This window comes from Prionailurus bengalensis, chromosome A3, assembly GCF_016509475.1.
Source record: "Prionailurus bengalensis isolate Pbe53 chromosome A3, Fcat_Pben_1.1_paternal_pri, whole genome shotgun sequence".
NCBI classification, from domain to species: Eukaryota; Metazoa; Chordata; class Mammalia; order Carnivora; family Felidae; genus Prionailurus; species Prionailurus bengalensis.
The window spans coordinates 117,526,120-117,549,632 of record NC_057354.1 but is presented as its reverse complement, the minus strand read 5'-3'; the positions used below and the strand labels follow the sequence as shown (position 1 = coordinate 117,549,632).

The 23,513-nt window shown below is 36.2% G+C and overlaps 1 protein-coding gene and 1 pseudogene across 2 annotated transcripts in view; both read left to right on the top strand.

Annotated features, from left to right (window-relative positions):
- Positions 1 to 23,513, top strand: part of PPP1CB (protein phosphatase 1 catalytic subunit beta) — a 43,441-nt gene that overhangs the window by 16,255 nt on the left and 3,673 nt on the right. For both annotated transcript variants that reach the window (XM_043604236.1, XM_043604234.1), the window contains 6 exons: positions 7,553 to 7,684; positions 9,561 to 9,791; positions 11,892 to 11,996; positions 14,097 to 14,168; positions 19,425 to 19,576; positions 22,427 to 22,561. In XM_043604236.1, the coding sequence (XP_043460171.1) occupies positions 7,553 to 7,684; positions 9,561 to 9,791; positions 11,892 to 11,996; positions 14,097 to 14,168; positions 19,425 to 19,576; positions 22,427 to 22,561 (827 nt within the window). The remainder of the gene's footprint in view (positions 1 to 7,552; positions 7,685 to 9,560; positions 9,792 to 11,891; positions 11,997 to 14,096; positions 14,169 to 19,424; positions 19,577 to 22,426; positions 22,562 to 23,513) is intronic.
- On the top strand, positions 180 to 1,460 carry LOC122466893 (annotated as a pseudogene).

Here is a 23,513-nt window from a genome sequence, read left to right as displayed (position 1 = left end):
CAAGAAGCAATGCTTACAGGGATATGTATAGCTTTAAAAATACATATAATAATATATATTGGTGGGGAGGGGAGAAGGCTGAACATTAAATTTTTATTTCAGGACAGTAGAAGAATAAGGAAAGATATAATAAAGATGAGAGCCGAAATCAAATAGAAATCAAATGTATGATTTTTTAAAATGAAAATGTTGTAGCTTCTTCTCTGGGAAGACTCCAAATAACAGATGACACCAGTGCTGTGGGAGGGCCCAGGGGCCCTGGAATGGGAGGCCATGGCGGCTTCCACAGAGGTTTCAGCAGCGGCATCTGGGGCCAGGGCCATAGCCGGGGTCAGGACAGGAGCTGTGGAGCTCACGGAGGCAAAGCCAAGGACAAGGCTGACACTAGGCTGGGCCGCCTGGTGGTCAACGACATGAAGATCAAGTCTAGAGGACACCTGTCTCCTCCCTGCCCATAAAAAGAATCTGAGATCATTGACTTCTTCCTGGGGTCATCCTTCAAGAATGAGGTTTTGAAGATTATATCTGTGCAAGAAGCAGATTCATGCTGGCCAGTGGACCAGGTTCAAAGCATTTGTTGCCATCAGAGATTACAGTGGGCACATCGGTCTGGGTGTTAAGTGCTCCAAGGAGGTAGCCACTGCCATCCGTGGAGCCATCATTCTGGCCAAGTTTCTCGTTGTCCCCAGGCAATGAGGCTACTGGGGAAACGAGATTGGCAAGCCCATACTGTTCCATGCAAGGTGACTGGCTGTTGTGGCTTTGTTCTGGTTCTCCTCATCCCTGCTTCCAGAGGCACTGGCATTGTCTCAGCCCGTGCCCAAGAAGCTACTGGTGATGGCTGGTATTGATGATTGCTACACCTTGGCCAGGGGCTGCACTGCCACCCTGGGCAACTTCGCCAAGGCCACTTCTGATGCCATTTCCAAAATTTAACAGTTATCTCATCCCTGACCTTTGGAAAGAGACTGTGTTCACCAAATCTCCTATCAAGAATTCACTGACCATTTCGTAAAGACCCACACCACAGTTTCCATGCAGAGGGCTCAGGCTCCAGCTACGGCCACAATATAGTTTTATACAAGAAAAATAAAGTGAATTAAAATTGTTTAAAAAAGAAATTGTTGGTAAGATTAATAAAATTGATAATCCCCAGAAAGACTGATAATGTAAGAAATAGCAAATTATCAAAAAAGATACAGGAGATGTGACTAGTAATGGAGACTAACGAGATGGAACAAACAAAAGCAATAATGTAATCCTGGCTGGGATTCTGTACTAGAGGAGAAGAATGTGCTATAAAGGACATGATTGAGACAATTATTAAAATTGTAGTATATTCTTCACATTAAAGATTTATATCTGTTAAATTCCCTGGATCTGATAATTTATACTGTGCTATCTTTTTTTTTTTTAAGTTTATTTATTTTGAGGGTGGGGAAGGGCAGAGAGAGAGAGAGAGAGAGAGAGAGAGAGAGAGAGAGAGAGAGAATCCCAAGCAGGCTCCATGCTGTCAACACAGAACCCGATGCGGAGCTCTGTCTCACAACTACGAAATCGTGACCTGAGCTGAAATGAAGAGTTGAACACTTAACCAACTAAGCCACCCAGAATACAGTCTGTTCTTAAATGAGTCAGAGAAAAGTTATGTATATGTATTTTAAAGGAAGTTAAGATTTTATAAATAACTTAGTGCTAATAACTTTTATAATTTAGATGAAAAACTAATCTTGACAATACTGATAAAAAGGAATAGAAAATCTGAATAGTTTTATATATGTTAAAGAAAATGAATTTGTAGTTGGAATACTTCTCAAAAAAAATTCCAAGCCCATTTGGTTTTGCTGGTGACTTAAATATTTAAAAAAGAAGAAATTAGGCCAATTTTGTTGAAAGCAGAAAAAGAGAGAACACTTCCCAACTTGTTCTTTGAAGCCAGCACAACCCTAATACTTAAATCTGACAACTATCAAAGAAAGGCAATTACCGACCAGTATCGCTCATGAATATAGCCACAGAAATCATGAGCAAATTATTAGCAAATTGAATAAGAAAGATAAATGTCATAATGTGGTGGGGTTTATTCTAGGAATCCAAGGAACATTCAATCGATATAAATCATATTAACAGAATAAGGTGGAAGGGGATTATTATCTCAATGGATGAGATACAGTATTTGATAAATTTTAACATCCTTCATGATAAAAATTCTTAGCAAACTGAGTATGTACAAAACTATAGCTATCATAATGGTGAGAAATATTGAATGCTTTTTTTTCTCTTAGTTCAGGAACAGGACAAGGAAAACCTTTAGCACACTTCAGCATTGTCTTGGAGGTCCTAGTCAATTCAATGAAGAAGAAAAATAAAAGATACAAAGATTGGGAAAGAAGTAGTAAAAGTCTTCACAGATGATATGGTTGTATACTTGGTAAATCCAAAGGGATCTTCAAACTGTTAGACTAGGAAACAAAGTCACTATTCATAAATCAATTACACTTAACATCAAATAATTAGAAAATGAAATAAAACACACTTACAAAGCAGCACCCCTTCAATTCAATTTAATGAAAATGTGCAGGACTGCCCCTTAAACACTACAAAACATTGGTGAGAGAAACACATGACAACTGAAAGAGTTACCATGTTTATGGAACACTCAAAATTACTAAGGTAAATTCTCCCTGGATATATTAATTCCCAGTTAAAACTCCCACAAGCTGAGGGTGAGGAGAAATAGACAAGCCAATTTTAAAACATATTTGAAAATGCAAAAGGACCTAGATTAGCAAAGGCAATCTTAACAAAGTTGGAATGCTTATATTATGAGATAACTTTATAAAAAAAACAACAGTAGGGGCGTCTGGGTGACTCAGTCTGTTAAACATCCAAGTCTTGATATGGGTTCAGGTCAACTCAGGTGATCTCATGGTGGTGAAGTTGAGCCGCCCCCCCCCAATCACCATGCTGAGCGTGGAGCCTGCTTGGGATTCTCTCTCTCTTCACCCTCTCCCAGTTGTTCACATGGACACATATGGTGCGCGCATGCTCTGTCTCTGTCTCTCAAAATAAAGTTTCTTTTAAAAAGCTACAGTAATTAAGACAATGTAGTACTGCTGTAAAAATAAACAGATTAATGGACTATATGGAGTGTCCATAAATGGATCCACTCATGTATGGTCAACCTGATTTTTCTACACATCTCCCCCTGCAGTTCTGTGGAGAAAGGATGGTCTTTACAATAAATAGTGCTAAATCAATGGATTATTGAATGAGATAGGCTAAAATAGTAAAGCGTCTAGAAGGAAACATAAGGAAATATGTTTAGAGGAGATAAACATTGCTGAACACAGTAACATGGATAGATTTCACAGAAGAATGAGCAAAAGAGTATGTATACTGTATATTTCTATTTATCCAGAATTCAGTAACGAGTCAGATTAATCATACTGAAAGAAATAAAAATAGTAACCTTCGGCATTATTATTGAATGGTTAAGGGTATAAGGGAGCCTTCAGGGTTGCTGGAAGTATTCTGTATCTTGATGTGAATGTGATTACTTAGGTATATACATAGTTAAAATTTGGGGCACCTGGGTGGCTCAGTCGGTTAAGCCTCACACTTCGGCTCAGGTCATGATCTCACAGCTGGTGAGTTCAAGCCCTGCATCTGGTCTCTGTGCTGACACCTCAGAGCCTAGAGTCTGCTTTGGATTCTGTGACTCCCTCTCTCTGCCCCTCCCCCCCACCTCAATAAGAAATAAACATTAAAATTTTTAAATTTATTGAGTAAATGCCCATAATGTTAGTGTACTTTACTGTATATGTGTGATACCTCAAAATATTTTCTAAACAGCAACAGCATGGTAGATATTTCCTATAATGGCATATTTACCTGGTTTACAATTATTGGCTGCTAAATTTTTTTCTGGGAAACTTTTGACTAAGAATTTTTTTGTGGTAGTAGAGGGGGGAGTGTGTTGAGTTAGAAGACTGGTTCTAAATTCTTCTCTGCTGCTTTTTACTCATTCTAGTTTTATAAACCTGGGCTCCTGATTTTCAAGTTTTTAAATTTTTCTGTTGTTGTATAGTGTGGATAATAGCTTCCCTTTCTAATTCTTGGGACATCAAAAGGATTAAATGAGATGATTGATGTGAAATTGCTTTGCACCTAATGAGTTATAAATTGTGCAGATTTTTAGTATCTTCATAATCTAGCTAGGTGCTTGTATCTAAGCTCATATACCCCAATTCTGGAACCCCTCATGGATATTGTGGCAGTGAACTAGTTCCTCTTTGTTAACAGGTTGCCTTGTTTTACTCCCTGTTTTCAGATGACTGAGAAGTTTGAAATGCTCTTGGATATTTGGGTGTACATACTGGCGGGAGTACATGAGGGAGCAGGACTTTTGAATTGACAAGACAGCTGGAATTGCCCTGAGCCATCTATCATTTTTTTCCAAATATTTGGATAATTTATTCCTAAGATTTGGTCATTTGTCAAATGCTTAACCTTTAGAAGAACGTTTAGTTTCTCTAACTGCATTTCATCAACTTTTAGAAGTGATTTGATTACGCAATGCTCCATTGTTTTATATGCCAGTAAGAGGCAAAAAGCAACTGCCAATTAAAGTTGTAAGAAATTATTGATTGCAAAGTATTTCTGAACTTAAAAATTAATTGGGGAAAACCATGCACCTTAAAAATCAACGAAATTTCATGTGTGTTTTTGTTTTGGTAAATTTTTAGTTTTATGGATTAGCATGACTTCTAAATTGAAGCGTTTTTAGCTTTGTAAAAATATTAGTCAAAGTACACCGTAGTGTAACCTAAATTACCTGGGAGGTCGAAATTTTTTTTTTTTGTTTTAATTTTTTTTTCTACATTTACTTATTTTTTGGGACAGAGAGAGACAGAGCATGAACGGGGGAGGGGCAGAGAGAGAGGGAGACACAGAATCGGAAACAGGCTCCAGGCTCTGAGCCATCAGCCCAGAGCCCGACGCGGGGCTCGAACTCACGGACCGCGAGATCGTAACCTGGCTGAAGTCGGACGCTTAACCGACTGCGCCACCCAGGCGCCCCATATTTTTTTTTTTTTTCAACATTTATTTATTTTTTGGGACAGAGAGAGGGAGGTCGAAATTAAACAGATAATTTACAGAGAAAATAAAACAAATATGAGATAAAATATTCACCACTGTAATTTAGACGCTTTAAATTGACATGTCAGAGTGACACTAGTTTTAATGATTGTCATCAAGTTACAACCAAGTGTTGGTAACTTAAAGTGTTTTATTACTACAGAATCATAACAAAAATTGTAGGAACTTTTCTGAGAGCCAACTTTTGTTTGTGTTGTCCATTGCTGTTATCTTTAAATAATTATTTTTAGGTGAGTATTTGTCATCTGAAAGCAACAAGAGATCTTTAATCCTTCAAGAAAAATAACTTTTTCCCTTCAAGAAAGTAGACAGGTACTTGATGCACTGATGGTAAAACTGTATTTTGCAAATATCATTTCCCATACAGTTAAGACTTAATGCCAAGATTAAGAATTTTACAGAGAATTGCATCTAAGCTAGTATTGTAGATACTTACTGGAAAGTACAAGTAAGATGCCCTTTTTGGTCTTAGAAAAATCCACATATCCATGGGAAGTAGGTAATTGATGATTATGAGCTAGTACTAATGTAGAAGCTGTGATAAAGTTCCTATAATAAAAGCAGTTTTGATGATGTTTTGAATTTCAGGGGTGATCTTATTAACAGTCATATTTACTAAAGCACATTTCAACAGAGTCTGTCTTTTCTGTTACTTAGATATTACTATATTAATGTTATGTATACATGGATTGACTTTTGCATGTGGGGGCCTTTTTTTTTTTAACCTCTGAACCTGACAAAAGAAACATAGTCTTTAACAAGAAATGTGTGGACTTAATTGTAAATGGGAAATAGTAGGGATATGTAGAGATACAGTCTGCTTTCTTTTTTTAAATACCTTCTTAGCCTTTGCTCTGTTGATGGGAATGCAAACTGGTGCAGCCACTCTGGAAAACAGTGTGGAGATTCCTCAAAAAATTAAAAATAGAACTTCCCTACAACCCAGCAATAACACTACTAGCAATTTATCCGAAGGCCAGAGGAGTGCTGATTCAATAAGGGCACTTGTACCCCAATTTTTATAGCAGCTCTTTCAACAGTAGACAAATCATGGAAAGAGCCCAAATGTACATCAACTGATGAATGGATAAAGAAGATGTGGTTTGTATATACAGAATGAATACTTGGCAAAAAAAAAAAAAAAAAAAAAGGAATGAAATCCTGCCATTTGCAACAACGTGGATGGAATTGGAGGGTATTCTGCTAAGTGAAATAAGTCAGTCAGAGAAAGACACATATGATGTTTTCACTCATAGGTGGAATTTGAGAAACTTAATAGAAGACCATAAGGGGAAGGGAGGGGGAAAATTAGTTTTAAGCAGAGAGGGAGGCAAACCCATAAGAGACTCTTAAATACAGAGAACAAACTGAGGGTTGATAGGGGAGGGGGCAGGAGAGAGGAGAAAATGGGTGACAGGCATTGAGGAGGGCACTTGTTGGGATGAGCACTGGGTGCTGTATGTAAGTGATGAATCACAGGAATCTACCCCTGGAAACCAAGAGTATACTATATACGCTGTATATTAGCTAACTTGACAATAAATAATATTTTTTTAAAAATAAAAAATAAGTGTTTTTTCAGTTAAGATTAAATGGGAGCAAGCAGTATATTTAGAGAGAAAGAGCCAATGGAGAAGGTAATGAGAGGAAATGATTTCAAGTTCAGTTCAATAGGGCAAATAAGAACTCCTCATGTACCATTCCTCCCTACTCTGTTCCAGAAGTTACTTATTAGTTGATAGATTTTATTGTTCATTCATAGGAAAAATGCTTTCCTCCATCTAAATAGCTTTTAGAGTTTTTCATATAGTGCCCTTGTGTGACATAATAATGCATTAAAATTTAATAGCTATCTGGAACCTTTTAAATTTTGTTTTGATTAGAAGTTGGAGGGTGGGGGTTGTTAAAATTCTTAAGACTGTTCATAATTTTCCAAGGACGTGTGTGAAACTAAATCACCTACTGACAGCCACTTTTTGTTTCATTTCCCTTTCTTCATAGCCACTGGTTCTTAATGATGCTATTTTGGCCTTTTCCTAAATGCAAGACTTTACTGAGAGAGTAGGCTATCCTCAAAAGTGCTGTTCCTAAAATCGTTTAGGTCTCTTGGGCTGCAAGGTTGGCCACTGGAAAGCACAAGGGACTGCATTTCTGTGGCAGCAGCCTTGAGGAGCATCATTAGAAACTAGCAACAATAAGATAGAAAGGCAAAGATCACTGGAATAACCTTACTGTTAGCCATAGAACACTACAGGGTATCTGGTAGTTTGCTGTCTGTGTGACTTTCTGGACCTTCAAAATATGGGCATGACTTTTTTTTTTTTTTTAAGGATTATTTATTTTATAGATACATTTTTTAAAACTGACCATTTTATTCATTGTCTAACAGTACGAGGATGTCGTCCAGGAAAGATTGTGCAGATGACTGAAGCAGAAGTTCGAGGCTTATGTATTAAGTCTCGGGAGATCTTTCTCAGCCAGCCTATTCTTTTGGAATTGGAAGCACCGCTGAAAATTTGTGGTATGTAATCGGGTAAATTTGGAAACAGTCTATTTTGAATACCAGTTTTCCTCCCCTAATTAAATTGAAGGTGATCTAGAGAAAACATTTAAAAATTTTTGTATAAGAGAGATTGATAGGTTTGATAACATAAAATATAAAAATTAAAACTTTCATAAAATAGTAAGTTACAGACAATATTTTTAATATACATCAGATAACAAGATTGCTATTCACAGTTTTTAGTTCTTAGAAACAAGACAATACAATAGAAAGATCTTTTTTTTAAGGCAGATTTTAGAAGAAATTCAAAGGGTCAATAAATGTAAGATCCTCAGCCTCACTAGTAATCAGTGAAATACAATTTAAAAACAAATCCTAAACTCTGGACATGTCGGAAAAAAAGTCAAAAACTGATAATCCAGTGTTGTCAAGGATGTAGAGAAATGGGCATTTTGGTGTACCAGTTACAAACTAAAGTTTGGGTGGCAATATGGCAATATCCATGGCGTTATAGTGACTTCTGGCCAAAAACAAAAATTTCAACCTTAGGTTGAGTGATCACATTGTTTTAGCCAGAAAAATTATTGTACAAAAAGCGTTTTTTATAGTTCACGTAACAGTGGGAAGTGGTATAATTATCATTGGCTTTTGGTTTGATAACTGGTAGTGGCTGTTTGTGTCTATGACATAGCTTTACAAGGACTTTGATGATGGACTTAATCATCATCTTTTGCTCAGTCAAGGACTATTTTTATATGTAAAAATTTTCACTGTCCTGCATGTTTCTTCGTGATCCACATTCATACCTTGTAATCTGCAGATGCTTAGTGTGTTCTTTACTTTTTTTTCCTCTTTCTTGTGTTTATTCAGTCGTGTGCTTGGTGCTTCTTGATATAGTATCTAGCAAATAAAAGATATTAGCTAAGTAAATGTTTGTTGAATAAATTAATTTGCTTAGAATATCACCTTTAAGTAAGAGGTAATATGATATTTTGTGGAGTAGAGCCTGGCTGGCTCAGTTGGTAGAGCATGCAACTCTTAATCTCAGAGTTGTGAGTTCGAGTCCCAAGTTGGGTGTAGAGAGGACTTAAAAATAAAATCTGAAAAAGAAGAATTTTGTGGAAATGATCAGTCTCTTCTATGAATTTAAATGAAGCAAATGTAGTTACTTGTAACATTTTAAAATGATTCCAATTCTCTGCAAGATACTCTTTAAAATGCTTTGATACAGAAATAATTGGAGGGTAATAGAAATTAGTTATACTAAATATTTCTAAATTTTGGCTGTCTCACTCTTGGGTATAACAAAGTAATGTTAAACTACCAGATAATAAGAATAACTGTAGTAGTTAACTGTTATATAACAGATTACTCCAAAACTTTATGGCTTAAAACAGCATGAATTTATCACCGCACTGTTTCTATGAGTCAGGAATCCAGGCACAGCTTAGCTGGATCCTCTGGTTTTGGGTCTCTCACAAGGTTGCGATCTAGGTGTGATCTGGGACTACATTCATCTCAAGGCTCAATGATGAAAGGATTCAGTTCCTTAAGGGCCGATGGACTGAGAGCTCGGCTCCTAATAAGTGTTTGGCCAGAGGCCTCCTTCAGTTCTTTGCCATGTGTGCTTCTCCATAAGGCAGCTGGCTTCAGCATCAAGAATGAGAGATGGCAAGAGAGTACAAGCAGATTGGAACTCGTGATCTTTTGTAACCTAATTTCAGAAGTGACAGCCCATCCCACTTTTTCTGTCTCCTGTTTGTTAGAAGCGAGTCACCAGCTCCAGCCCACATTCAAGGGGAGAGGATTACACACGGGTGTAAACATTGGGAATCATTTGAAGCTGCTTCCCACAGTAACCAAATGCTCTAAAATTGTCTTTTTCTATTTTCAGGAGATATTCATGGACAGTATACAGATTTACTGCGATTATTTGAATATGGAGGTTTCCCACCAGAAGCCAACTATCTTTTCTTAGGAGATTATGTGGATAGAGGAAAGCAGTCTTTGGAAACCATTTGTTTGCTATTGGCTTATAAAATAAAATATCCAGAGAACTTCTTTCTCTTAAGAGGAAACCATGAGTGTGCTAGCATCAATCGCATTTATGGATTCTATGATGAATGTAAGTAAAAATAAAAATTTATCTTTTATTAATGGGAAAATTCCCTAATACTCCCTAATACAATTTTCCAGTTCAAAAGATTTCTTTTGATTCATTTTTTTTTTAATATAATTTATCAGGCATAGGACCAAGAATAATCTTTCATGGAAGAAAAACCTGAAACCAGGAAACATGTTACCAATTAAACTAGTTCTTTGGGATCTCTTAAGATCATGGTATTTCAGGTTGACTGCACCTTACTCAGCTGAAAGGGCCTCTTGTAATTAATCAGTTCATTTGGCAAAATATCCACGTGAAACAGAGGTCACTATAGATAATAGCCTCTGTTTTTCTAGTATCTATTAAGATTTTAGCTCTCAGCATTCTTGCGATAAGATGGAAATTTTCATTGGCCCTGTGTCACAAGAAATATTCACAAGTTGTAGGGCGCCTGGGTGGCTCAGTTGGTTAAGCTGCCAACTCAGTGTCTGCTCAGGTTATGATCTCACCTTTCGGGAATTTGAGCCCCACATCCATTCTGTTAGTGCAGAACCCACTTGGGATTCTGTCCCTCCCCGGCACACGTGCAGTGCTCTCTTTCTCCCTCTCTCTCTTCCTCAAAATAAATAAACTTTGAGATAAAGAAGGAAAAATATTGAGAAGTTCTATGAAATTTTTTCAAAGTTTAAGTTTATTATTAGAATTTTAATTTGTGCCTATAAAACAAGAAAGATGAGGATAGCAACTACTCAGGTATATTTTACTGTACTCTTTTTCTTCGGTAAGAAATCACTGATTTCCTGTTTTGTAGTAATGTTTCCAAGTGTAATTACTAAATTACTACATTTGAATTGGTCTTTTGCTTTTGTTAGAGTATGGGAAAGAACACATGTTTGGTTAATTACAATTTAGAACCAAATGCAACGATTTTCAAATTGAATTTATTGTTTTTTGGTGGTGAATTCTCCATTGGAATCTATTTTTGTTTTTTTCCTTCCTTAAATATGGTACACTCCTATTCAAACTCCTATCTTCTTGGTTTGTATAATTTGACAAGAGGAAGTGTGTATACCAGGCACTACTCTACACACTAGGAATGCAGCAGCGCACAAGACAGATCATCTCTAGTCTCGTGGAGCTGCGTTCTACTAGGAATGATTCTACATCTGATTTTACGTGGCATTTTTACTTCTAAGATGTAATGTATGGTTTCAACTGTTCAAATCAGACCAGTAGACAGGAAGCAGATTGTAGTACATCTAACTATAACAAAGCTATATGAGGAATAGAGGTGTGTTTTTAAAGAATAAAATATGGGCTTGAGTATCCTCAAGGTTTATAGAAATGACATCAGTTGAGCTAATGTACATGAGAGCAGCTTGTAAAAACTGCTTTGAGTTACACTTTTTCACAGAGAGGCAGGTTATGGCATAAAAGCATAGGAAATTAGTGCTGTGTCTTTCATCGCTCCCCAGCGTTAGTTGTTGCAACTTCTTGCCAAATTCAGGAAGATCAAGTAACTCTAAAAAGGTGAACATACACTTGAGATTTCTCTTGTTGTAGCTCTTTATGCTAGACTATAGGAAAATTATAGCCTTCGTGTCTCTATTTATACTTTATGTAGTGCCAAGTTGTAATTCACTCAAAAGCGAATACCATTGAAGCATTTGGAAATTGTCCTTTCTTGTCAGTAAATTTATGCTCTGTTACTCAATGCATTAGAGTTAAAATGGACAATCTCCAGAGGTACCCCTTTCACTTTTGCTTACTTATTTGGCTAGGTATTCAACTAATGTACACATTGAATGGAACAGATAAACTAGTAGTCTGTTAGACTATTTCAAAGTGACTATATTATAGTGATCTTAAAAGACAAAAGGATTTGATATATGTGTTCCGTAAAATACCTAGCACAATCTTTCAAGTTTTTTTAACTTTATGGAAGGTGTTGAATGTTCATTAAATTTATTACCTTTTTAAAAATACACAAGAAGCACTCATTACAGAAAAAACAAAGTGCGGTATAAAGAATAAAGTTGAAATTATAATCCTGTGGCTATGAGATAACAAATGAAAACAGTTTTAGATTTATTTCTTCTTATTTGCTTGTTCTTTTTATAGGCAAACGAAGGTTTAATATTAAATTGTGGAAGACCTTCACCGATTGTTTTAACTGTCTGCCTATAGCTGCCATTGTGGATGAGAAGATCTTCTGTTGTCATGGAGGTAGACTAGTAAATTTGCTTTATGGGTTTTTGTCACTGTCATTCCATTGTTTGGAAAAGACCTACAGTAACTAGGATGCACACTGTGGAAAAATATAGCTGTGCTTGTGTAAAAGGTCAAATTATTAAAACTATTCTGAACATGGCTAAAATCTCTTTTAATAACTAGAAATTTATGAAGGTTTATACAAAATGAATGCTTAGTTGAGTACTTATCTTTAAAGAATTTCACATGTGAGGAGGATAACCAGATTTTTATTTGAAATAACGTATTCGCTTTGCTTCATTTTTGATAGAAAGATACCACTACTGTCAGTCAAAATGAGAGGATCATGATTACTTTCCTGCCAATATTAAATACCTTTCATTAGAATCCAAATGAAATTGGGTTTATTAGTCCCACATATCAGGAGTTCTAGGCTGTATGTAACATGTCCATTTTCATCCTAAAGATAATTTTTGAGGGGCACCTGGGTGGCTCAGTCGGTTAAGCGTCCGACTTCAGCTCAGGTCACGATCTCGCGGTCCGTGAGTTCAAGCCCCGCATCGGGCTCTGGGCTGATGGCTCAGAGCCTGGAGCCTGCTTCCGATTCTGTGTCCCTCTCTCTCTGCCCCTCCCCCGTTCATGCTCTCTCTCTCTGTCTCAAAAATAAATAAACATTAAAAAAAAAAAAAGATACTTTTTGATAGAATAATTTATTCTGTATAACTTTTAAAATAAGCAGGAATAGGTGCCATGAAAATATATAGATTGTATATTATGTGGCTGTCTTAAGAAATTAAAAACCTATTGATAAAATACATGTTTCCAAAAAGTTAAGATAAAATAAAGTATATTTCAAAACAGATACTAATGAAAAGGATTTAATTATGTCAAAGCACTTGTAGAAGCAATAGTTTTTTATGCAGTCTGGAAAGGGAGAGAATTGTTGGACACATGTTTATGGAAGCCTGAGTTAGAAGGATGGAGTAGACTTTGAAGACGTGTAAAGAATTTGAGATGGTCTTTTTTATTTGTCTAGTTAAAGGAATGTGTGAGCACTAGCCTAACTAGAATGTCAAGCACATAGGGAATAATGAGTATCAGATTATAGAGATTTGAATACTGAGCAAAGTAGTTTGTTGAATGGTTTAATAACCATATTGGGTTTTTGTACATGGAAATAATATAGTAAAAATACTGTAAGAAAATTAGTGTTTTATATAGTTATATAAATATTATTTATAATTATTATTTATTAATATGCAGGAAGAATTAAAGTGAAAAATGCTGAAAAGATAGATGTACTTGTCTAGGCCTGAGGTAAAAAGCGATTTATTCTTGGAGCGCCTGGGTGGCTCAGTCAGTTAAGCATCCCGATTCTTGATTTCGGCTCAGGTAATGTTCTCATGGTCTGTGAGTTTGAGCCCTGCATCAGGCTCCATGACGACAGTGTGAAGCTTGCTTGGAATTCTCTCTCTCTGTCCCTCCCCAACATGTGGGAACACATGGGCTCCCTCTCTCTCTCTCAAAATAAATAAACATTAAAAAAGGATTTATTCTCTGATAGAACATGTTACTATATTAATTGAAGTATTTTATAGTAGATCCTAAACATTTAGGAAATTGTAGTTCTTGCACCTTAGTATACTTAAAAGTAGAAATCAAGAAGTTATGTGTTGGTACTTGGATTATCCATAAAAGAGAAATAATAGTTTATGTACTAAAGACTGTGAAGTGTTTTCATGTGCTTTTTCTTATCCTTGTGATCAACAATTACACTTTACGAAGATAATGAGCATGTTGCAGAGAGATGTAGGAAGGTCTTACAGGACAGTGAGGCACTTAAACTTGGAAGTAAACATCTTTAAGATTAGGTGGTGAGAAGTGATAAAAGTGGTCGGAAGGATTGGAATTGGGTATATTCCTGGAGAAAGGCAGAGAATGGTTGGAAAGAAAGAAGAATGGTAAGATTTCTAACTCTGTATGTTGAAGATAACATTAAAAGGAACACATTACATATTTTTAATTTCAGATAGTGAATCTACTTTGATTAAATGTTGGCTTTATTTAAGTGAAAATTGTTTAGATGTCATTACTCTGACCATCTTTTATTTATAGGACTGTCACCAGACCTGCAGTCTATGGAGCAGATTCGGAGAATTATGAGACCCACTGATGTCCCTGATACAGGTTGAGTATATAGAGAAGTTTAATTAGTTGTTTTATGTAAAATATTGACATATTTGAACTTAACTATATATTTAGTTGAAGATTGGTTTATGTAATAAATAATAGAGCTTTTTCAATAGTAAGCTAACTACAGATTACTTGCAGTAATGTATTTTATTTCCCACTACTTACTTCCCAAGGTGCAATACTTTTAAGTTTCATATTTAACTGTAGTATGGTTCTTTCAAACTTATTTATCACAGAAGATCTTGTTAACTGATTCCCTTTATCTTCTGTCATTCTAAATTCCTTCATTCATATCAACATTGATTATGTCCTTCAAGGACTTATTAAAAATTAGTCAAACAGAGGTGTCTAGCTGGCTCAGTTGTTAGGGCATGCGACTCTTGATGTTAGAGTCATGAGTTCAAGTCCAATGTTGGGAGTGGAGCCTAGTTAAAAATAAATAAATAAATTGGCAGGGGGGGGGCATTCCTGAGTAGCTCATTCGTTGAGTGTCTGACTTCTGAGGTCATGATCTCATGGTTCGTGAGTTCAAGCTCCACATCATGCACCCTGCTGTCAGCGCAGAGCCCATTTCAGATCCTCTGTCCCCCTCTCTCTCTGCTCCTCCCCCAGTCTTGTTCCCTCTCTCAAGAATAAATAAACATTTATTTTTGTTAAAAAAAATAATAATAAAGTTTTTTTAAGGATTTTTAAAAAACTAATCAAAAGTTTTAAAAAATTTTTTAATATTTATTTTTTGAAAGAAACAACACAAGCTGGGGAGGGGCAGAGAGAGAGGGAGACACAGAATCCAATGCAGGCTCCAGGTTCAGGGCTGTCAGCACAGAGCTTGACGTGGAGCTCGAACTCACAAACTGTGAGATCGTGATCTGAGCTGAAGTCAGAAGCTTAAACTGACTGAGCCACCCAGGTGCCCCAAAAGTTTTTTAATTAAAATAGTTTTTCTTGGGGTGCCTAGCTGGCTCAGTCCATGGAGTATGTGACGCTTGATCTTGGGTTGTGAGTTTGAACCCCACTTTGGGCGTAGAGATTGCTTAAATAAAATCTTTAAAAAATAATAATTTTTCTTAGCTAAGGATACAGTTGCCTTTTAAAAATTACCATTTAGTTTTCTGGTATTTTTTTGCATCTTCTATATTTCACATTTGTAGAGCTCAGAAAGCTGTAGAGATACATGGTGAGTTTGTGAAAAATTTGTGAAAGAATAATGAAAGTTAACTGTTCAGATGTTCAAAATAACTCTTAGGTAAGTGAAGCAAGTCAAAACAAAAGAAAATTAAGTTCCACTTGAGGATAAATTGCTCTGTTGATTAACAAATGAGCCTCACGTAATTTTATAAATAAATTCTGGACACAGTGGCCTAACTTTTCTGTTGGCTTTTAGTGGTAATTATTCATAGTTGAGTGCCAGTGTATGTACTAAGATGTGTACTAATCATGGCATTTATATTCTTAAAATGCTATGATGGGGCACCTGGGTGCCTCACTCAGTTAAGTGTCCGGCTTCAGCTCGGGTCATGATCTTGCAGTTTGTGACTTTGAGCTCCATGTCGGGCTCTGTGCTGACAGCTCAGAGCCTGGAACCTGCTTCAGATTCTGTGTCTCCCCCTGTCTTTGCCACTCCCCCCACTCACACTCTGTCTCTCTCCCTCCCTCTCTGTCAAAAATAAATAAACATTAAAAAAATTTTTTTAACAAAAAAATAAAATGCTGTGATAGCCTGTGAATTGAATGCAGTAAAATTCTCAAAAGGAGAAAATTCTCCTTTTCTGTTCACCGTTTGCTTAAAACATCAATACCTTTTTTGGTGGCATTTTCTGACACAGTGTTTATGGTTTTTCCACATCACAACCCATGCTCCAACACTTACGTGTCTAACATTTAATTACACTAATTCCTGAAGTTAGCCATGACTGCACAGGTTAAGGGCTTCATTTCACAAGACTGCCCCCACACTACTGCCCAGCCACAATTCTGGGATTCCCACAACCACTTCCTCAGATGCTTTACTTGTATTTATCAGCTTATCATAAAGGGATACAACTCAGGAACTAGGAGATATCGGTTGGGGAACAACTTCCACACCCTTTGTCATCAGTGTGTTCAACAACTGTAAGCTTCCCAAGTCCAGTTGTTCAAGAGTTTTTATAGAGCTCAATTTCCAGCCCACCTCTCCAGAGAGAGGGGACAGCTGAAAGTTCCAGTCGTCTAATCATATGTTTAGTCTTGCTGTTGACTTGCCTCATTGTGAAGTGCTTTAGGGGATCTGGATCACTTCATTAGCATACACTCAGGTGTGATGGAAAGGGGCTCCTTATGAATAATAAAAGATACTCCTGTCTGGTCGTCTGGGTGGCTCTGTTGGTTAAGCATCTGACTTTGGCTCAGGTCACGATCTCATGGTTTGTGAGTTCAAGTCCTGCTTCAGGCTGTGCGCTGACAACTCAGAGCCTGCTTCACATTCTGTCTCCCTCTCTCTGCCTCTTCTCCACGCGTGCATGCCTGTGGTCTCTCTCTCTCTCTCAAAAATAACTAAACATTAAAAAATAAAAAGATACCTCTGTCACTCAGGAAATTCCGAAGGTTTTAGGAGCTGTATGCTGGGAATAGGAACAAAAACTAAATGTATTTTTATGATATCACACTGTCTTACCATTAAAAGCATTAACATAAGCAAAACTGTCCTTTCTCGGTTTCTACCAGACTTTTTTTTTTTTTTAATGAATTTATGTTGTTGGATTCGTTGTCCCATCATTTGTGTAATCAGACCCACCCTTTATATGTTGTATTCATCAGTTCTCAACAACTTGAATATTTTCAAAATGAGGATTGCCTAGAGTGCCACAGGGGTCTAGAAAATCTTGATATATTAAGTATGTCATGTAAATAAAAAAAGATGTTTTAGCTTATTGATGAGAGGATTGTTTATTGGTAATTTTTTTCTTCTCAAATTTTTATTTAAATTCCAGTTACAGTACAGTATTGGTTTCAGAATTAGAATTCAGTGATTCCTCACTTACATATAGCATCCAGTGCTCATCACAGCAAGTGCCCTCCTTAATACCCATCACCCATCTAGCCCATCACCTATCCACTTGTCTCTGAATTCCACACATGAGTGGAATCATATGGTATTTGTCTTTCTCTGACTTACTTCACTTAGCATGTATACTCTAACTCAATCCATGTCATTGCAAATGGCAAGGTTCTGGTTTTTTCTGTGGTTGAGTAATATTTGTGTGTGTGTGTGTGTGTGTGTGTGTGTGTGTGTGTGTGTGTGTATACACCACATCTTTATCCATTCATCAATTGCTGGATATTTGGGCTCTTTCCATACTTTGGCTATTATTGATAATGCTGCTTTAAACACTGGGATGCATGTATCCTTTCGAATCTGTATTTTTGTGTCCTTTGGGTAAATCGTAGTGCAAGTGCTGGATCTTAGGGTAGTTCTATTTCTGACTTTCTGAGGAACCTTCATACTGTTTTCCAGAGTGGCTCCACCAGTTTGCATTCCCACCAGCAGTGCAAAAGAGATCCTCTTTCTCCACATCTTCGTCAACACCTGTTGTTTCCAGTATTGTTAATGTTAGCCATTCTGACAGGTGTGAGGTGGTATCTCACTGTGGTTTTAATTTGTATTTCCCTGATGATAAGTGATGTTGAACATCTTTTCATGTGTCAGCCATCTGTATGTCTTTGGAAAAATGTTGATTCATGTCTTCTGCCCATTTCTTAACTGGATTGTTGTTTTGGTGTTTGATAAGTTCTTTATAGGTTTTGGATACTGGCCCTTTATCTGATATGTCATTTTCATGTATCTCCTCCCATTCTGAAGGTTGCCTTTTAGTTTTGTTGATTGTTTATTTGCTGTGCTTTTTATGTTGATGAAGTCCAGTGGTTCATTTTTGCTTTTGTTTCCTTTGCCTCTGGTGACGTGTTTAGTAAGAAGTTGCTGCAGCTGAGGTCAGAGAGGTTGCTTGCCTGTGTTCTCTAGGATTTTGGTGGTTTCCTGTCTCACATTTAGGTCTTTCATCCATTTTGAATTTATTTTTGTGTATGGTAAAAGAAAGTGGTCCAGTTTCATTCTTCTGCATACTGTTTTCCAGTTTTCCGAACACTGTTTGTTGAAGAGACTGTCTTTTTCCATATTGGTAATTTTGTAAAGGGGAGTTGTTTATTCATCAAGTAGGGTTGGACAAGATGGTTACTAAGTACATTTCCTACTCTTAAGATCCAAAGAGTCTATAAAAAGGTAGGCATTTTTTGGTTTTTATCCTGCTCTACTTGTTCATTGTACTTGAATCTTAACCATTTCCTACTTCTAGATTATTCTTACCCCTTTCAGGAGATCTCTACTGTTCTGATCTCTTCCTTTTGTTTTGACTATTCCTTCTCAGTACTTTTTGCTCATTCCCCTTTCTCCTTTCTCTGCCTGCGTATTAAATGTTTGCTTCCTCAGAGTTCATTTACTGGTCTTCTCACTTGACATTCCCAAGGTGGTTTGAATCCCTCCTAAGATTTATACTACTATGAGTATGATGAAGATACTCAAATATTTTTAGCTCTGACTTCTTTTCTTATGCCTGACACTGAAGCCAAGGATCCGTTCTCATTTTGTTCATCCATATTTCATTTAAATCCTCCAGGCTTTTATAGAGAATGTTTTCTTCCCTCAAATTGATCATTAGATCAGATACAATTCCAGTGAAATCTCAGTTGGGTTCATAGAATTATACTAACTGATTCAGAAATATATATGTGAAAGTAGCCAAGTTAATCCTGGAGAAAAGCATTAAGTGGGGATACTACCCCTACCAAATATAAAGATTTTTTTTAAAAGCTTTAGTGTGTTACTGGCTTAGGGATAAATAAAATGGATTAATTTAATAGATTGGCCCCCAGAAATAGTGTAAATAGCCTCTCTATTCAGGAAATGCTGCTGGGTCAATTGCTTGTTCATATGGAGTAACTATGTATAGAAGGAACAGCCTTTTCCATATATTGTGTGCTTAGAGTGTGCCATGCACATATTTCTTGTATGTGGGAAGAGTTGGGAAGTGCTACTTTCAGCCAGGCAAAATTATATGGGTGGGCTAGCAAAGAGTGGCTAAATTCAATAGGCTGGGGTACTAGGAAGCAAGTGATTGTTACTCTTTATTAGAGGGTAAGAGGGCATGAGAAGAAATGTGATACAGATATACTTTATAAACTTTATTTTTTTCATTGTTGTGTTTTTATTCTTTAAAGGTTTGCTCTGTGATTTGCTGTGGTCTGACCCAGATAAGGATGTGCAAGGCTGGGGAGAAAATGATCGTGGTGTTTCCTTCACTTTTGGAGCTGATGTAGTCAGTAAATTTCTGAATCGTCATGATTTAGATTTGATTTGTCGAGCTCATCAGGTATGAAATCTAAAACTTCTGAACATTTTAATATTTATTTACACAGATCTTTTTTTGTTTTTGAGGAAACGAAGATCTAAAACTAATTATATAAGGAAAGTAGTAGGAGAGATGAAGCCTATATACCTTGATCTCACAGTTAACAATCTGATGATTTGTTAACCCTTTCTCACCCTCTAGGAGGGTGTTTCAAACTAATTTATATTTTGCAGTATACTACAATGCTGGCAGAATTTTTGGCACTTGTCTGAAGCTTTCTAGAAATACTTGATCCCATTTTAATCTGTTTATATGTATTTTAGATAACAATCAAATGACCATAGTATTAAAGGATACTTTTGAGACACTTGGAAAAATTCAGTTATAGACTGGGTGTTAGATATCAAGGAGTCATTGTTCATTGTTTAAATCTTAGGATAATAACGTTACTATGTAAGAAGGATGTCCATTTTTTAGAAATACATACCCAAGTATATGGAAGCAAGATGATATGTCTAGGATTGGGTTGAAAATACATCAGCATTGGGGCACCTGGCTGGCTCGGTCAAAGGAGCGTGCACCTCTATCTTGGTTGTGAGTTCAAGCCCCACGTTGGGTGTAGAGATTACTAAAATAAAAGTAAAATACATCAGAGAAAAAAGGGAGAGTAAATGAAACAAATGTAGCAGAATCCTGGTAATTATTGAATCAGGATGGTGAGAATGAGAGTTTATTGAACTCTAGCTCCTTTTGTGTGTCTTTGAGCTTTCATTATAAAAAGACATACTTATTTTTAAAATAAAGTTTATTTAGGTTTACTTTTTTTTTTTTTTTTTTTTTTTTTATGTCCACCACCACTACTATATTCTGTACTCTTCAAGGAGGGGATTGTGATTTGTTGACTTTTAAATATCCATTGCTTTGTTGTTGTTGTTGTTGTTGTTGTTTTAATGTTTGTTTATTTTGAGAGTGAGTGTGCACGCATGCAGGGGAGGCACAGGTGGGGGGTGGGGGAGAGAAAGAATATCCCAAGCACAGAGCCTGACACAGGGCTCAAACTCACGAACCATGAGATCATGACCTGAGCCAAAGTCTGGAGTGAGACCCTTAATTGATTAAGCCACCCAGGAGCCCCAAAGATCCATTGCCTTGTAAACTTACATACTGCAGCGTGCACTTAGTGTTTGAATAAATGAATTAATTAGCAAAAGCTTATTTTGATGATTTGATATGTCAAGTCCTCATGCTCTTTAAAATATGACTGGTAAATACATTCAGTGAAAGACATTTTTATAAATCTTTTCTGTTTACTTTTGAAAGTACTAAAAGTATTTGAAATTTCTAAGTGTAATACTTTTAAAGGTTCCTTGTTTTTTCTTTTGTCTGTTAAAAGAAAGTTTGTTAAGTAGATGCTGTGCCACAGTACTTCCCTTTTTGGGAGGGCTTTGCTCCCTATGACACTTGACTACTTTTCTATGTGATCTATGGATAAACAAAGATGATTGGTTTCTCTTTTCTGCATATGTTGTATATCACAGGTCTTCTTCCTACCAGAATTTCCTAACTCAGTTGAAATGAAGTCAAGTCCCCAAATCCTTTGCTTTTGCAAAGGTTTGGTAAATTTTGTGTTTATGATTTAGCTAATTAATAGAAGTTTTCTACTAGATAACAGTGCAGAGTTGCTAAGTTTCCTAATAAGATACCCACTAATAATCAATTTTTTTAGCAATATATTTCCCTTCATAGATCTTTTCAAAAATAGATGATGGGGGCACCTGGGTGGCTCAGTCAGTTAAGCACCCAACTTCAGCTCAGGTCATGATCTCACGGTTCATGAGTCCGAGCCTCATCAGGCTCTGTGCTTGGTGGTGGAGAGCCTACATGGGATATTCTCTCTCTCTCTCTCTCTCTCTCAATAAATGAATAAAACTTTTAAATGATTTTTTAAAGAAGTCAGATTATTGAACTACCTTGGTTTGGACATCTTTTTCCAGACACTTCCAAAATCCTGTTCTGCTTATTTTCAAACCTATCTCTAAAATTAAGAGACTTCTGATGGGAAACACCACAAACTACACATATGTCCTTTTACAATAAACCTGTTTATTTAGTAAATGTATGAATGAACAAGTGAATAAGACTAGGAACTAAAAGGATACACTGAGTTCCAAACACTGTGGCCGAGCTGGAATAGATAAGGTGACCAAGATCTTAACAGAAAAGGTTAATATCTAAATTCTACCATGAGATAATTACAATAGGAGCATGTACCTGATACTATAGTAGGAATTCTTTTAAAATGTAAGTTGTTTTGGAGGTACTTCTTATGAACAAGTATTGTAGGATAATTTTGCTTAATCAAAGGATGCTTAAAAGACTTCAAAAATTATTCTTGCCTACTGTAAATAAATATAAAATATGTGTTAGTGACTTCTCAGAATTGTAGAGCTGAGAAATATAAATTGTTTAAATCATTCAAATTGACAACAGATTCTAGAAATCATGTTAAATCATTAAAGAATTAAGGATTCTGTAGTTGTGATATAATGTCATCAACAAAGAAGTACTAGGTATGTAAGGTTCCTGTAGACACTATACCTATCAGCATACGGAGAGCCTTAGAAATGGTATGATTTTTAAACATTTTATTTATCATAAGTGTACTATTTCATTTTAGCTAAATCCTTGCCATTATAGAAAAGGCATACTAAATACTTTAATATTCTAAGACAAGTTTAGAAATAAAAATCAAGCTTCCAAAACAAAACAGTGTTTATTTTTAGGTCTTTGTCACATTAATCTCAGTAATATAGACAGTTGAGAATCAGCTATAAATAAATGTGTTTTTTCTTTTGACCTTTCCTTTCACAGGTGGTGGAAGATGGATATGAATTTTTTGCTAAACGACAATTGGTAACCCTATTTTCAGCCCCAAATTACTGTGGCGAGTTTGATAATGCTGGTGGAATGATGAGTGTGGATGAAACTTTGATGTGTTCATTTCAGGTATAGTATAAATACATATAAATCAGTTTTATTCAGAAGTGATTATCACTCATAGACTTGTTAGAGATTTCTGTTTTCATTCGCAAATGCTCCGGACTTTTTGGTGTATATCAAGTATTAGAGTTTTAGAGAGCCTAAGTTATGTCAGTCATTCTTGATGCAAATGTTTAAGTTGTTAAATTCCTGTATGACTTCTTGAATAGGGGCTTAACCTACTAAAAGAATGTGAATTCAATTAATAACTTAGATTTTGTTTCCTTTTGCTAGAAATAGACCAACTCTGGCTTCATAGTGTGCTACTTATAAATCACTCTTGTTCACAGACTAAAACAACTTCAGTGCTTTATTTTTGCAAAGGGTATTTTATGTGCCTCTCCTGCATATACTATATGTCTCTTTCTTTAAATGTGGACGGGCTTTTCTATCCCTCTTTCCCTTTATTTTATTACTATTTCTGTCAGCTAGTACACCTGAATATAAACACGTGACTTCTCATTTATAATTTAAGGATAGGAACTAGACCTTATCTTTCAGCATTTGCCGTAGTGGAATTGGATTTCTTCTTCAGTGAGACACTGTGATGCTCTGAATAGTTCTAAGAAATGCTTCTTAAATCATTTCTACACACTTGTATGTAAATACTGAAATTTCTGTCTATAATGTAAGTTAAAGCTCTGTTTACATCCACCAGAATAAATACAATTAAAAAATCAGATAATAACAAGAATTAATGAGGATGCAGAAAAGTTGGAAACTTCATATAGTGATGGTGGGAATGGAAAATGATGCAGCTGCTTTTGGAAACAGTGTGGCATCTCCCTAAAAAGTGAAACATGAGAGTTTCTTTGTGGCCCAGCAATTCCACTCATAGGTATACCGAAAAGAACTGAAGACAGGTACTCAAATACAGGTATATGCATATTCATAGGAGCATTCTTTATAATTGCCAAAA